The sequence below is a fragment of the Carettochelys insculpta genome, chromosome 9, assembly GCF_033958435.1.
Source record: "Carettochelys insculpta isolate YL-2023 chromosome 9, ASM3395843v1, whole genome shotgun sequence".
NCBI classification, from domain to species: Eukaryota; Metazoa; Chordata; order Testudines; family Carettochelyidae; genus Carettochelys; species Carettochelys insculpta.
Window position 1 is genome coordinate 30,613,896 of NC_134145.1, and position 16,968 is coordinate 30,630,863.

A 16,968-nucleotide genomic window follows, 5' to 3' on the forward strand; every position below is an offset into this window, starting at 1 on the left:
ACGGAGGAATCTCCCTGGCTCGATCCTTGCCGGCATTTTCAGCGAGCAGGACAAGCGGAGCGCACAGCCCCCAGCCGCATACTCAGGCAAGCGGCAGCGCACGTGGCAGAGGCTGAGCCTCCGGTTACACAATAGCCGGCACGCACGGTGCCCAGAGCATCAGCGAGGCAAGTGATGGACCCGGTGGCACCAGCCCCCGCGGCACCAGCGGTGCAGGGGCACCAGGCACAGAGCCTGCAGGTGCCGGAGGAAGCTACCCGCGCGGCACCGCAGCTGATTGTGCCGAGCGCAGCGCCAACAGCGGGGCCGAGATCCCCGGCACGGGAGGGGGCAGTGCCAGCCCTGCAGGGGAGGGGCAAGGCGAAATCAAAAACCCAGCACCGCAGCCCATCTCCAGACAGGGCTGCGCTGCTGTTAGCACCAACCCTGCCCCTGTGATACATACGCCACACCGAAGGCCTGTGTCTCCACCGGCTTATCTAGAACCTCCTTCTCCGTTCCTCCAACCAATGTCACCATGGCTTGGGCCACCTTCACCATTTCTGGGAGTGGATCCCCCAGAGTACTCTCACAAGCCAGTTTCACCTCTATCTGTGTCGTTGTGGAGGTCTCGCTCTCCCAGACGTCGGGGGTACACACCCCGTGAGTGGTCCAGGTCTATATCCCCGGACCCTTGCCCATGCTGCTGTGGTCGTCCTCATCATGCTGGTTGCAGACACCGCAGGCCTACATCCAGGGGCAGGTTCCCCCTCCCCTCTGGCCGCTTAATACCCCCGTGGACACTCTCGATCGGGATGGAAACACAGTTGTCTCAAGGGGTCAGTTTTAGAACACCGAGACTTTCCTTCACAATCCTCCAGGGAGCAAGTGTATCATCGACCGCAGGAGCCTGAGGGCTCAAGGGAGGTTTACCCCAGTGGTTCCTCCTCATCCTTTCCAGATGAGGCCGTGGCCCCCAGGGATGTCTCCCCCCCCTGGATGACCTTAAACAATTTCAGGAGCTATTTAAAAGGGTAGCTTTCACGCAAGACATTCAAACGGCAGAGGTGCAGGAGAAACATCACAAACTCCTGAAAAATTTGAGACCCCCGGCTTCATCCAAAATTGCCATTCCGCTGGACGAAGCCATTACGGAGTCAGCCACAACCATATGGCAGACTCCGGCCTCTATCCCGCCTACGAACAAGAGAGTGGATAAGAAGTACTTCGTCCCGGCAAAGGGCATGGAGTTCCTCTTCAGTCACCCACAACCAAATTCCTTGGTGGTTGAATCGTCCCAGCAGAGGTCGAAGGCTTCTCAGAACAAATCAGGGAGATCGGACAAAGATGCTAAGAAGCTAGAGCTGTTTGGCAGGAAGGTATATTCCTCTTCTACCCTGCTATTGAGAGTGGCAAATTATGTGGCACACCTAGCTAAACATAATTTTGATAATTACTCCAGACTTACTCCCCTCATGTATTGACTTCCGGAAGATAAGAAGCCTGTGTTAAAGGCAATTCTTCAAGAGGGCTGCGCAACATCTCGGATGGGAGCCCAGATTGCCCTGGACGTGGCGGACACGGCGGCACTTTCAACGGCTACAGCAGTGGTCATACATAGAGAATCCTGGCTCCAGACGTCTGGTATCCCTAGGGACCTACAGGCGAAGGTCATGGACCTTCCCTTTGATACACAAAAGCTGTTTGCAGACTCAACCGACTCAGTCCCTCACTCCAGTAAGGACTCGAGAGCTACACTTAGAACCTTGGGCATTTATACTCCCCCATACAGGAGGAAAAAATTTTATCCTCAGCAAAGACGCTACGCTTACAACCACAGCGTGCTCGATATCAACGGGGCTACGGCCAAGGGCGCCATCAACAGCAGCAACAGTATAGAACTCCTAGGCGACATTCTCAACAAAGCCGTACGCCCTCGGGGGCAGGCCCAAAGGCAACAAGTTTGACTGGTATGTTGGGGGCTGCACTATCAATACCCTCGCTCAATGCCACTCTCATCTCATGTTCCATCATCGCCTCAGACCGTTCCACTCCCAATGGCAAAAGATCACCACAGACAAATGGGTGCTGGAGATCATAGCCACGGGTTACTCGATCCCCTTCCAGTCGCTTCCACCGATGAAGCCTCCCACCAGGCCTCACCTCAGGAGCGCTGCCCACGAGGTGAGGCTCAAGCAAAAGGTGGATCACCTTATGTTCATAGGGGCGGTGGAAGGAGTGCCGGAAGAATTCCAGGGGAAGGTTTTTATTCACGCTACTTCCTAACAGTGAAGAAAACAGGAGACTGGAGGCCCATCTTAGATCTTCGGGGCCTCAGCCGTTACTTGCGCAAGCAACGTTTTTCAGATGATCACAGTTGCCTTGATACTCACGGCACTGGACGATGGAGACTGGGTTGCAGCCCTCGACTTACAAGATGCTTACTTTCATATAACAATCCACCTGGCACACAGATGCTTCCTCCGCTTCACGGTCGGCAAGGAGCGCTTCCAGTACAGGGTTCTTCCGTTCAGCCTCTCCTCAGCCCCCGAAGTCTTTACCAAAACCCTGGCAGTGGTGTCAGCCTACCTGCACAGATAGGGTGTTTATTTTTCCCATATCTGGACGACTGCCTGCTGAAAGGGACCTCGAAGGCAGAGGTCTCACGCATGATACGCGTCACAGTGGACACGTTTTCTTCGCTGGGCCTAGTCATCAACCTCGCAAAGTCAAAGACTGAACCCATACAAGATATAGAATTCATAGGGGCACGCATAAACTCTATCACAGCTTGGGTGTACCTACCCGATGCCCGCTTCCGCGCCATCAGTTCGCTCATACAAGTCATCACATACAGCCCCATGGTGCCGGTCTTAACTTGCTTATAGCTGCTGGGCCACATGGCGGCAGCGACGTTTGTGGTACAAAATGCCAGGTTGCACGTGCAAAGCCTGCAGCATTGGCTGGCGAGCATTTGCAAACCAGCATCCCACACTGTCCACAGGGTGGTGTCGCCCACAACAGACGTGCGCAGATCCCTGGCGTGGTGGGAAAACCCCAAGAATCTGCGAGTGGTGGTGCCCTTTTCACCAACCACAAATTTCTGTTTTTCTTACTACCAACACCTCCCACATAGGATGGGGAGCGCACATTGGTGACAAGGTGATGAAAGGGCTATGGTCCCCTGCAGAACAGACACTGCACATAAACATACGGGAGCTCAGAGCAGTGTTCAATGCCTGCAAACATTTTCGAGATTACCTACATGGCAAAGTAGTCGGGATCAATACCGACAATACCTCCACTATGTTTTACATCAATCGACAAGGAGTAGCACGATCCCGTGCCCTATGTGCGGAAGCAGTCCGATTGTGGAACTGGTGCACCGCCAACAACATAACGTTGAAAGCCTCGTACTTGCCGGGCGTTCACACCGTGAAAGCAGATCAGCTGAGCAGGCGTTTCGCACTCACGCAAGAATGGCAGATCCGCTCCGATTTGCTACGGTGCATTTTTCGTACATGGGGGTTTCCCCATATCGATCTGTTTGCCACCCAGTACAACAAGAAGTGTCCCCAGTACTGCTCCAGGGCAGGAGTGGGGCGGGGGTCTCTGGGGGACGCATTCATGTTTTCATGGAGGGGCCCCCTACTTCACGCGTTTCCCCCCACAGCGCTTATCCACAAGGTCTTGCAGAAAGCCAGAAGGGAGAGAGCTCGCATGATACTCATAGTCCCGACTTGGGGTTCGCAGCAATGGTTTCCCTTGCTTCTGCGCATGTCAGACTGCCCACCGCTCCCTCTATCGGTGGCGCCGGACTTACTCACGCAGGCTCAGGGGTCCATAGTGCACCCGCACTCTCAGGGTCTGCACCTACAAGCATGGCTAATCCATGGCTCAGCTCCTTAGAGAGCACGTGTACGGAGGGAGTACAACAAGTCCTGGACTGTAGCCGAAGGACCTCCACCAGGAAGACTTACAAGCAGAAATAGACTCGATTCACAGCCTGGTGTTCCGCCAAGCAGTTAGCTCCCCTTGACGTTCCTATACCTGTAATACTAGAATACTCATTGGACCTCGAGAGAGGCAGGTTTTCTCTATCCTCGCTAAAGGTCCACCTCGCCGCTATATCAGCCTTTCGGCATACAGGGGAAGGGCCCATGGTCTTCGCCCATCCTATCGTTACCAGGTTCTTGAAGGGGCTGGTAAACCTGTACGCCCCTTGGAAACCGCTTCCACCATCGTGGAATTTGGACTTGGTGCTCAGCACGCTATCGGGTCCACCTTTTGAACCATTAGCCACAGTTCCCCTACGTCTCCTTGCGATAAAAACAACCTTCTTCCCTGTAATTACGTCAGCCCGCAGGGTGAGTGACCTTGCAGCAGCGATGGCAACGCCGCCCTGCACAGTATTCTCAGAGGAGGCGGTAACCTTAAGGCTGCACCCAGCCTTTGTTCCAAAAGTCTCTTCGGAGTTCCATCTTAACGAGCCAATAGTTTTACCCTCGTTTTACCCGAAGCCTCACAGCTCCAGCAAGGAGGCACGCCTGCATCTCCTAGATGTAAGGAGGGCATTGGCCTTCTTCATAGACAGAACTAAGTCCTTCCGGAAAACAGACAGGCTTCTAGTCTCTCTCGCTCCCAGGTCAAAAGGAGAAGGTCTCTCTCCACAGAGACTCTCAAAGCACATTGTGTCCTGCATAAAAATGTGTTACGAGCTTCGAAAGACTCCTTTGCTGGCCCCGCCCAGGGCTCACTCCACCAGGGCAGTGGCGGCGTCAACAACCTTCTTCAAGGGCATCGCGTTAAAAGACATCTGTAGAGCGGCGACCTGGTCATCCTATGACACCTTCGCCAAGCATTATGCCCTGCATTGGGTATTCAAAGAGGATACCTGTCTGTTGACAGCAGTCCTCTCGGGGGCAAGCTGCACATAAACCGATTACCCACCTCCTTACTTGGGTGACTGCGGGGTAGTCACCTATTGGGGAGCACCCACGGGGACCACTCGAAGAAGAAAGAGAAGTTACTCACCTGTAGTAACAATGGTTCTTCGAGATGTGTCCCCATGGGTGCTCCACCACCCACCCATCCTCCCTGCTTCGGATCTCTGTCTAGTGTTTTTCAGGAGCATCCGAGGCAGTTGGTCAAGGAACTGGCGGGGACCGGATCGCGCACGTGGCCAGGGGTGCGCAGGGGAGCAGCGCGTGCCAGCGCATGCGCGATCCAGGAGAAACTGCTGGAAGATTTCCGATCTGCGGCGCCAGGCGAGCCCGACACCTATTGTGGAGCACCCACGGGGACACATCTCGAAGAACCATCGTTACTACAGGTGAGTAACTTCTCTTTACTTATCAAAAAGCACACAGGGAATTTGTTTGAAGATGACTGACTTGTGTACAACAGTTCCATTCAAATCTTTTTAACACTCTGGGATAGAGAAGTTGCCAAGTGCTATCAGTAGAAACAAATACACTGAAAAGTTCTGCGTAAAGATGCAGGGTGTTGCCCTCATGTCTGTGATTCCCTAAATTTGCTGGATTTAATCACAAGCAACACAGGTGACTATTTGAAACTTTTACTCCAGTGGAAACTCTGTGTAACGTAGACAAGTCTCCTGTACCACAGTCTCCCACTGGGACCAGTGGAAGAAGAAACTCTGAGCCCCTCTATTCCCCCTTCCCTCTCTGGTGGTGAAACCAGAGGAGCAGGGAGAGATGACAGCTCTGTTTGTTCTTCTTCATAAGGCCAGCTTTATTTTTATGTGGTATTTAACAATGGTATAAAATAGACTTGCTTAATCAGAAGAATTATGCTAGTGGGATAAAGAAGGGCATGTGCTCCCCCAGCCTCATTTTTGAGTAGGCAAAAAAGGGTAGTTCTGACTGAGTACAGAAAGAACAACATTTTAGAAAGTGAATTAAAGGAATAACCTTATGAATGCTAAATCCTAGTGGGCAAGGTGTTGTATTAGCAAGAGACTGTGTGTGTAGCCTGGTGAAGCCTTAATCCCAGACATCTGGATTTGGTGTTGACATAACCTCAGGTGAGCAAGATTGGGGAGGTGGGGAGTTAGGTAAAGGAAATTAGAGATGGATGTGATTTTAAAATAAGTCATTTTTGCCTGTGCAAAGATGATGTGAAGAAAATTACATCTAGGAATCAAGAATTCTTGGCTGACTTCAGAACCTTGCTGTAATTACTTCTTATCATTTTAGGAATGTGGGGAGCAGATGGGCTTTGGAACAAGCCAAGTATAACCTGATTAATGAATACTTTCTAGTGGGAGTCACTGAAGAACTTGAAGACTTTATTATGTTATTGGAGGCAGCTTTGCCCCGGTTCTTTAGGGGTGCTACAGAACTGTACCGGACAGGTATTGGAATAGCTGTTTTCATTTCTTCCTCACCCCTTTCTTGTTTATGCTTTCACATCACCTCTTCAGACCTGAGTGAGCAGTCTGGAGTGTCTGCTAGGAGGATTGCTTCTCAATTGTTGGATGTTAGTATGCAGCAGGCAGAATCATTCCAAAAGTGTTCTACTAAGTTTTACTGTGCAGAGCCCTTACATGCATTGCACGCAATCAGGGTGAAGCCTTTTGACCTGTGCAGCATTGCTATGACTAACATACTATTATTTACACATGCAGGTAAAACGAGGTAGCTTTTAAAAAGAAAAAGGGCCCAGTCCAAAGAGGAACTGACAATCTGTGGCTTTGATTTTTCAACTGCTGTGTACTGGGTGATTTTTGCTCTCCCGTAGGGCTCCACTAAAGTCATTATGGCTCTGCATAGATACATCCCTTAATAATGTGTAAAATTCCTTTGTGCTGCATATTTAATAATTATGGAGGTCTATCTGTATGGACCAGCTTCCTCTACAACAAGAGGAAAGTTGGGGGTGGTAGAAAGAGGGGAGCCAGCCCTGAACAAGAAGAGAGGAAGCCTGTGCTTTTTTCTTTCAGACTGCTTCCATGAGCCTGTGCATTTGTATTAAGTGACTTCAGTTTTTTGTTTTTTTTTTTTAACATATTTAAAGCCAGAAGTATCATTCTGACTTCAGCAATGTTCTTTAATAGGTTTTTTTTCTGGACATTTCCAAAAGTGTTGTCTCAGAAAATCAAATCATTATTTGAGTGATGTCCCTGCAGAGCAAGCAAGATTCCTTTGCCACAGTGTAATTTTCAGAAGTATAGTCTTCTGGAAGTGGTATTTGGATGATTTGTTTGTTGAGATATGTATTAGATGTACAGTTAATATTGTTCACAAGCACGTGGTTATTCTTCTGAAAAGAGATTATGCAAATGAAGCCTGAGATATGTAAATCAGTGCCTCATTTGCATTTTTGCTTTCCCTCATTTGCACGCCTCCTTTGAAAGAGGAATGCAAGTGTAGACACAGCCAAAGTAATCATTTCCTGTTTGTGTTTTTACGACTGCCTTTGTATAGAGTGAGGAACATATTCTCTGAAGCTGTGTCTACACACTCACAAAGCGTTGAAATATGTGGCCCTCTTTCAAAAGAAGGGGAGGAGTGTCTACACGTGCAGCACATTCCTTTCAAAGAAAATCAAAAGAATGGGGCACAGTTGTCAAAATCGGAACCCCAATCCTGTATCAGAAAGATTGTCCCCTTTTGAAAAACTAAATAGAAAGAGTACATGTGTAGACTCTCCACAGCCCGCTTTTTCGAAAGAGGGATCCACTATGGAGCCGGCTCATCAGCTGGAGTGTGCGGACACTCCAGCCAGCAGCAGCAGGGCTCTGTGATCCCTGTGTCTGACTGCCCTTAAAGCAGCATGGACGCAGGAACCTCGTGTCAGGAAGCTGAGGGCATGCTACATGCAGCCCCAGCACAAGCTCCAGCAGTACGCCCTCTGCAAAACTCAAGAGTAGCAGCAGGCACAAATGGCCAGCAGCCAGTCTCTGCAGGAGCCCCAACACCCCACCCCTCCGAGCTCTCGTGGGGCTCCCGGGGTTCCAGGGGTGAAGGAAAAAAAACAGGGCCCCTCGTGGACTGAGCAGGAGCTGAGGGACCTCCTGGGCCTCTGGAAAGAGGAGGGGGTCCTCCACGAGATAAGAGTGAAGCGGCGAAATGCTGTAGCATTTGCCCACCTGGCCAGGGGCCTCCTTGTGAGGGGCCACCCAGAGCGCACTGTGGACCATGTCCACAGCAAAGTTAAGGAACTTCACCAGGACTATGCCCGGGCCCAGGCCGACTGCTCCAGGGCAGCTCTGGCCACCTGCCTGTATTTCCAGGAGCCCCGGGGCATCCTGGGGCCTCAGGACAGCTCCCCACTCCCAGCAGTCCTGGATAGATGAGCAGACAATCTGCAGCCAGAGGTAGAAGAGCAGCCCAGACCAGGGACCCAGAAGGCCGAGGGCACCACTGAGTGGTCAAGTGAGAAGGGGGACCTCTCAATCTACATTCCCTCCTGCTCATCCAGCCGGGCGACCAGGAGCCAGGCGTTCCTGGAGATCGCCAGGGGACCTCCTGGTAGGTACATGGCGGAGTGATGCACCCAGGTTCATGGGGTGGGGGTGACACGCCAGCCAGCAGCACACAGGGCCAGTGGTCCTGGGCCGCACGCTTCCTGGCATGTCATGGTACATGGCACCCTGTGAAGGCCCGCTGGTGGTGTCCAGAACCCGCCCCCAGTGGACAGCGCCATGAACCGCATGCGGGGTGGTGGGTGGTTGGGCCTGGACAGCATCTGGGGACCACTCACCAAGGGCTAGGATGCCCCACCTACCTGAGATACCCCCCAGCCACTGCATCATCAGATGGGATGCTAGCCTGGGGAGGTGGATGCTAGCCCCATGTCATGCCCCCCCACTGCGCCATAATACAGTACTGACACGCTGTCCTCTCTCCATACAGCTGCACCATCCATGGGCTGGGAGAGCCCTGGGCCGTCCCTGGTCATGGAGAGCCCCCCAGTGGATGTTGAGGGTAGCCAGGTCTCACCCCATGCAGTGCACCATTGGGGCCATGGCTGGAGGGCCCCTTCGCGGTCAGAAGTGGACCCAGCCAGTTGTTGTCAGCTGCCTCCAGGCCAAGGTGTCTGAGCAACACCTCCAGCCTCCTGAGGCCAACCTGGAGTGGTGTGGGTTAGGCTGCTGACCACCTGGAAGGCATTGGCATCACACTCTGGGAGCATGCAGCTAAAGTGTCCTGCCTCCAGGCCAAGCCTGCTGCAGCACCCCCACACTGTGCTCCACCCCCCACAGCCTTACCAGCCGGTGCTCCCTGCATCTGGGGGGACAGGGGATCCTGTGGCCAGTGGGGCTCACAGCCCACCACCCTGGCCCAGACTGAGCCCCCCTGCCCCCCTCCAGGTTAAGATCCCTCCTGCCCCCCCCCCATTCACTGTCTTCCCTGCCGCGTACAGAGTTTCGTGTACCTGTCAGTTGCAAATAAATGTTTTTCCCATACATCCCCTTGTGCCGTGCTCCTCAGGGAGGGATGGACGGTAGTGTCTGTGTGGGTGCAGTGATGGTGGTGATGGGTGCATGGGAGATGCGTGTGGGTCACAGGCCTGCCTGAGGGCCTCCCTAATGCAGAGGTCGTCCTGACGGGCCTGGCAAATGGGGGTGGTGCCCGCTGCTCATAACCAGCGCTGGCCCCATTGTCCCCCCACCCCACCTTCCGGAAGACCACTGAATGGTAGCCCTTCCGGTTGATGTACTGGCCAGCGCTGTGTGCTGGGGCACGGATGGGGATGTACAAGCCATCCAAGGCACCGAAGCAGTTTGGGAATCCCTGGTCCTCAAAGCCCAGGACGGCATCATCCGAATCCTCCAGGCGGATGACCCTGTGCAGCAACATCACATTGATGGCTCTGGTGACCTACATGGGGGAAAGGGGGACATGTGCTCCCTTGAGGGCGTCACAGGCCGTTCCCCCTGCCTGTCTGCCCACCCACCCACCTGTGGGGGGGCGGTATGACGCAGGCCTGACTTACCCCCAGGAGTACGGCCCCAACGGTGGCCTTGCCCACCCAAACTTTTGTCCTGTGGAGCAGTAGGAGTCCAGAGTGGCCAGTTCCCAGATGGCAGTTGTGGCCCACTTCTCCAGGGTGAGGGCTGGCCGCCTGCAGGTGTCCTGCTGCTGGAGTGCAGCGGCAAGCCAGTGGCAGATCTTTTGGAAGGTCTGCGTCGACATGTGGAAGTTCCACAGCCATCTTTCCTCATTCCACTCCCCCAGCACCAGGCATTTCCACCAGTCGGTGCTGCTGGGGTGGGTCCAGAGGCTCTGGGGCACCGGGGGGCGGGGGGGGGCAGGGAAAGCCCGATGGTGTCCTGGGAAGGGGGGCCCCACGGCCCCAGAGAGGCTGATCAGCCACCCGAGAAGCTCTAAGATGAGGGTGTCCTCATGTAGGAACTGGTGCTAGAACTCCATCCTGGAGCACTTGTGAGCTCTGCCGGGGCTGGGAACAGCTGGGTAGCACTCATCTCATGTGGGGTGGAGGAAGGGACCTTTAAGGGAGCAGCTGGCTGTGGCCCCGGAAGGGCTTGTCGGCCTTTCCGTGGTGTTTGCTGCCTCCCTTCTTTTGAAGGAGAGCTTGGAGCCGTGTTGATGCTTCCTTTCAAAAGAACACAGCTGCCCTTCAAAAGGGTGATCTGCCCGTCGATCCACCTTTAATGTGTGGTCGTTCCCTTTTGAAAGCCATGCTTTTGATCACCCTCTTTCAATTTTCACCCTTTCAAGGGGATGCTCATGTGTAGACCCAGCTTGAGAGAAAATGCATTAATGCTTAGTGGCAGAAGCTTTAATTTACCAGTCCCGTGTGGTTATATTAATAAATTCAGGGTTAAGTTCTTTCAACTCTGATACCATTTATCAGCATGCTGACTGAAGAAAAATGTGCAAATAAAATAAGTGCAGTCTGTATAGTAGGTATACTTCTCCAGTTGTTTACACTTGCAAGTGCAAGTGAAATTATAACTGCTTTCATTTTGCATTTAGGAAAAAAATCTCATCTAAGGAAAACAACAGAGAAGAAGCTCCCAACAAAAGAAACCATTGCCAAGCTGCAGCAGTCTGAAATTTGGAAAATGGAGAATGAGTTCTATGAGTTTGCACTGGAGCAATTTCAGTTTGTCAGAGCACACGCAGTTCGGGAAAAAGATGGAGAACTGTATATTCTGGTGCAAAACTTTTTCTATGAAAAGATTTACCCTAAGTCAAGCTAAGAACAAAGTATATTGTTAGATTAATGGACTAAACCTTTGGTCACTTTGTCATCTTAGTTCTCAGCCCAGGCAGCTAGATTTCTGGTAGACCTCTGACATATTTCTCTCGAGAGCTGAGGAGGAACGGGCTCTGGATCACACCAAAGGTGTTGGATACTTGACTTAAGCTTCAGTTCTTTTATCTAACTAATAGATTCAGTGGGAGTTACTGTCCTTTCCTGAAGAAACCTACATTTTCCTTTACAGATATTAACCACACAGCACTTCTGGTTGAAAATATAAACAAAAATGCTTCTATTTATGCTGTTGTTGATTCTCAGAGCAATTTATTTTCATCTAAACTTCTGTAAAGAAGAAATCACATTTTCCAAGCTTCTACATGAAGATTTTGGTTGTATACAATTCTTATTAGTGTTAATAACTGGTTGACATCTGTGCTTTGTTTTTGTGAGTCATATTATATGATATTCATTGGAATGATAGTGTTCTGCTAAGCAACGCTGCTACTGGATTTTCCCATATGTATGTGTGTGATTTTATTAAAAAGAAAATTATCACTGGTCAGTATTTCCTTTTCCTCCCTCTCCCCAACTGAAGTTGGGACAATTCTGCAAAAAAGTTGGAATTGCCTGCATTTCTGGTGAATGCTTGTACATCAGTACAAAAAGAAACCCTACTAAATTCAGTATCAAATTACTACATAGTTTTTTTGTTATGACTGTAAACAGATATTGGTGAATCCATATTATGACTCCATTAATGAGCTTGTGATATGGTTTGGGTTTTCCTACTTCTATACTTTTACCTGTAGAATATTTTTACTAAGGTGCTTTATAATGTGTTTTAAAGCATTGCATTTACAAAAGGAGTAAAATGCTGTAAATACTGCATATTTTATGTATTTGGACCAAAAGGTTACACATAATTAGCTGAAAGTGGGGTTTTATACCAGTTTTTTTATTTGTGAAGTAAAAATCATCTTATCTGCTGTTCTGTTTCCTATTTCAGTTAACTGTTGGACATCACTGAAATGCACTTCAGCAACCGATACAAATTTACTAACATGGCACATTGTTCAGAAGTTCTCCTTACCTAAAATTGGTCTATATCTTCTTATAATATTTCAAAGAAGGAAAAGAAAATCCAACACGTGGCTGAGAGAGAGTTGTTAAAGTTGATATAAATGCGTTTATTTATAATTGCCTTATGTCACTATTGTAAACTTGTATGATTTGCTTTATTAGCAGCTTGAAACACCTGGTAGATTAAGTATAGTTGAAATTAATGGACAGATGCTAACGACCTGGAATACATACAAAGAACTGGCTTATTGAACATACAACTTTTGTAACCATCACAGTAATTGTCCCTGTTTCCACCTGAAATTTTTAAAATTGAGTTTCCCTAGGTTTGATTTGTTTGAGAGGTGAGAGTGGGGCAGGGAAGGGTATGTAGAAGAAGTTAAGGTGCCATAGATCTGAATTCCCAAGGATGGTGCTTCAAGTAATAGTATAAGGTAATTGAGTTTCTTTAATACCATTATTTTTGGAATATGAAAATGACTGGGAGTGGAAAATCATGTGTAAATTGGATGTTTGGTGGCAAAAACACTGATCCAATTATGAAAGAGTTAATGAGACATTCTCAAGTACTGATTTTAAATTTGCTTTATTGTCCTTTGGACCTTCCTCTTCTGAGATTTAAAAATAAAGTCACTTCTTTTTCAAATAGCTGTTCTCCTCAGTTAGGTACTGGTGGATCTTTCTCACTGATATAGCATGCACCAGACAGGATTTTGTTTGATACATTTCCTGTGTATCAGCTTCACTAATGATACCCACACATCACTGGGAAATGGAATGTGCCACTCAGTTTCTGTTTCTTCTACTTGCTGGTTGTCTAGCTGGATGAGAAGTGCTCAGCTACTGTAGTCATTAGAGTGGTTATTGCAGTTCTGGGATTTTCTAGTAGACTGGTAAATTTTGGAAATACAATGGATATTTATCAAAAAAGATGAACATTTTTAGAACAGATCACATTTTGTCCCCCTTCTCCAATTATTTGGATTTAATTGCTTAAAGCACCTTATTTCCTTGATCTTCTTGCAAAATTTTCAAAATGATAGCTCTGAACAAAGATGTAAAGTTTAAAAAAACAAAACAAAACAAACAAACCCACAGTATCCAACTAGCTAATGACAAATGGCATTGAAATAGAAATATAATTGCCCTGGATTGAGAAGAAAACTCTTGGCCTGCATCTACACTAGCAAGTCCTTTCGAACGATTTTTCGAAAGAAGGGGACTCTTTCAAAAGATGCTGTGGAGCATCTGCATGCAAAAAGCGTTCTTTTGAAAGTAAATTGAAAGAATGTGGTGTTCCTTTTGAAAGCGCGCTTACACACACACACACACCCACCCACCCACCCCCGTTTCAGGAAGGATGCCTTCTTTCGAAAGTAAACAGGTGTAGACGCTCCTCAGGGCCTTTCTTTCAAAAGAGCAGACCTCAGGGCACCTGATTGTCGATCCCTGGCCCATTCTTTTGAAAAAGCAGGGGCCTGTGTGGACTCACTTTTGAAAGAGCAGAACATGCTTTTGATCCACTATTTTGTGTGTGGATGCATTCTTTTGAAACAAGTTCTTTCAGAAGAGATCTTCCAGAAGGGCTTCTTCTGAAAAATCTGTATGGTATAGATGTAGCCTAGGTGTGAAATCCTGCTGAAATCAGAGCAAGTTTTGCCAGGGTGTAATCCTATAAATGTAGTTTTTCAACTTCTTCTCTTCTGACAAGATTTAAATTTAAGAAAATGAATGAAAGTATATAAAGTAATTAAAATATATTAAAAAAATATGAGTTTTAGAGGAGACACATATTTTTCATAGTTCACATTATGGGAAAATAATCTGTTCCCTCAGCTGTCAACGCCTGTGCTCTATTTGCTATGAACTGATGAAATTAAGACCGGTGGTGCAGAAATACGTATCTTCTTAGACACTTACTAATTGAGAAGTATTAATTAAATATATTACAATTTGTAGTACAGAAGGAATCCAGACTCTGGCTAATTTTATATTATATGAAATAAAGTATTCAGAGTATTTTAGAATCCTTTGACCTCAAAAACTCAAATTCTGCTTCCTGATAGGATAATCAACTTCATACATTTGTAATAACCTCTGTTCTTGTATTCTGTGGTTCTCCAATGGCTGGTTCTTAAAAGTAACTTTCAGTGTATAAATAACAATTTGTCTCAGTTGTTCCTTTAATGAAGCTGGTGAAATATGGTGACTTGTACGTTGCGTGATCATTGGACTAGAATATGCAGCCTTCTGTATACACATCTCCCCATGAAGTCAATGGGGTGTCTGTGTAGCAGTCCAGAGCAGAAAGAGAGGTTTGCTTTATGGGAGCAATTTGGGGTTAAATCCTGGCCCCTTTCAAATCAGTGGTAGCTCTGCTGTTGACTTCAATGTTGCCAGGATTTCATTCTTTGTGTTTGTGAACAACCTTCAAAATATTTTAGGAAACGGAACCCCCAAAATATATGCTGTGTGCAGTGCCTGGGTTTATAGTCAAATATTATACACAGATATAGTAATGCTTCTGACATCATCCAAAACAGGAATCTCAGTCTATGGTTTTAAAAGCTAGCAAAGAAGAAGCAGTCTGAGAGGTTTGGAATGCTTTTTCTAGATGTTTCATATTTCCTAAGATGTTTGGCTGTTTCTGTGCTCCGGTAGTACACATTTGTCTAGTCTTAGCCTGACATAGTGCTGTTTACATTAAAGGATACTCAACTATTACATTTTTGCATCAATTTCACTGGTATTGGAAAGGTCTGTTCAAAAAGATATAGTTATGATGCTGTCTAATCTATATATTACTAAGGCAGCCTGAGCAAAAGCCTATTTCAAAGTTCACTGCCACTTTGGCTCTTTAAAAGTGGAGCTTATTTCATGACTACTAGAGATCAGACCTAGAGAAATTGTAATGGGTGATTAGCTGTCAGGATATTTTCTGTATATTAAGCCCATGCAGCTATGTAACCTTTGCAGCACTATTTATAAAATGAGCCCTCTTTGTGAAGACTTTTATACCACATGATTATAAATGTGTTTAGACACTTGTACTATCTAATACTTAGATCCGCAATTTTCTGTAGCTTCTGTGGTAAGAGAGGTAGGTTTGTGAGCATCTCGAAAGCAGTGCTGAATGTAACTTTGAGAAACATGGATTGTGCATCATGATCTTTATTTTTAAATATATACACACAGCTAAATAGTGCCTTTTTTCTTACAATCCATGTTCAGGATGCTCGCTCCTGCTCTCTTTTCCGTCTCTCTTCGCATATTGATTCATTTGTGCAATATTATCCCAATGTGAAACCATTTGGTCACATTTGTCTGAGAGATAATCTCTTCATTTTCCTCATCGTGTCAGCTTCTGTTGAAGTGTTTGATTACCAATGCAAATGCTATAAAATAAAATACCCAGTGGGAGGGGAAAACAGTTTGGTGTCCTGTCTTAATATTTTTCATGAAGCATTTACACTGACATTTTTCTAGCAAGCACCTTACACTGAACTTTGAAGATGTTACTGGAGCAGTTTCCATTGTGGTTGATCTATAATTTTAAAATTGTTTGTGGGATTATTTTATTAAAACTGCTGTGAATAAACTAAACTGGATAGCCTGTATCATTTGCATTGGAATATCTGGTTGTGAATTAAACTGCATATAGAGTATGCAATATAATGAAAGTTTCAATAGAAAGAAGCTACAGGTAATAAAAAAAAAACTTGTAAGAATTTGATAGGATATTTACTCAATGGAGTGAAATGCACATGCCTCTCACCATGAGGAGAGTAGGAGAAAATACGTACGTGACAGATGGTTGTCACATGGTGTGATGTGCTATCGGAAGGTGCTCATACTACGGAGGTGGGTGTGGTAGGTAGAATAGAAATGTAGTGTTGACAGCTGCAAAAGGAAATCTCCAAATCAGAAGATTCTCATGAGCAATCTAGCTGGTGTTTCTCTTAATTTAGGAAATGTGTGTTGTAAACACTACCTTACAAGCATTTCTAGCCCTTTTATTCCATAAAGTAACTGTCTCAATTAGCTGACTAGTCAGTCAGCTCACCCAGCTGTTAGCTTTGATTTCTTAATAAATTAGTTCTTAAATATATAGTACCCAGAGGCATGGAGATCTCATCTGGGGTGAGTGAAGTCTCTGTTCTACAACCTTGGCTGAGAGCCAGCTGGCCTTTAGCTCATGCGATAGAGTGCAGGGCTTCGGACCCCGTGCTCACAGGGTCTATCCCTGGGGCCAGCAACCCGGGTCTGTCGGCATTACAAATATTTATCCAGAGCATTGCAAGTTGAGAACCAGCTGTCATGTAGAGTTTCAGTTCATGAAGATGACTATTTCCAGCTGAAGAGTTCACTGAAGGTTAAATAGGTCTCTTGCATTGATGGATAGACCTTTTCCTTAATGCCTCCCTTCATCTCTGTATAGATAGATAAAATTCAGCCTTAGAAGCTATCTTTGTGTCCTCACAAGTATAGGTTTTGCATACAGACTTATACATCTGTGCCTTTTATCACTCAATATGTTGAGAGATTGTATGGTCTGTAAAAGAATACAAATTCATCTTCTAAATACACCTTTTTCCAGAACTGAACGATATAGTAATGAAAATAACTTGTCCAAAATAAAGGGTGTAGTTAAAAATTGTGAATTCTGTTGTACAAGATGGAATTTCCTACTATATCAATAAAGAATCTTGTAGA

General features: G+C 47.1%; 1 protein-coding gene across 2 annotated transcripts in view; it reads left to right on the plus strand.

Moving 5' to 3' along the window:
- HS2ST1 (heparan sulfate 2-O-sulfotransferase 1) overlaps positions 1–14,903 on the plus strand; it is a 162,548-nt gene extending 147,645 nt beyond the window's left edge. For both annotated transcript variants that reach the window (XM_075002879.1, XM_075002880.1), the window contains exons 6-7: positions 6,198–6,355; positions 10,947–14,903. In XM_075002879.1, the coding sequence (XP_074858980.1) occupies positions 6,198–6,355; positions 10,947–11,173 (385 nt within the window). In that variant the 3' untranslated portion in view covers positions 11,174–14,903. The remainder of the gene's footprint in view (positions 1–6,197; positions 6,356–10,946) is intronic.
- Positions 14,904–16,968: the final 2,065 nt, after the last annotated feature.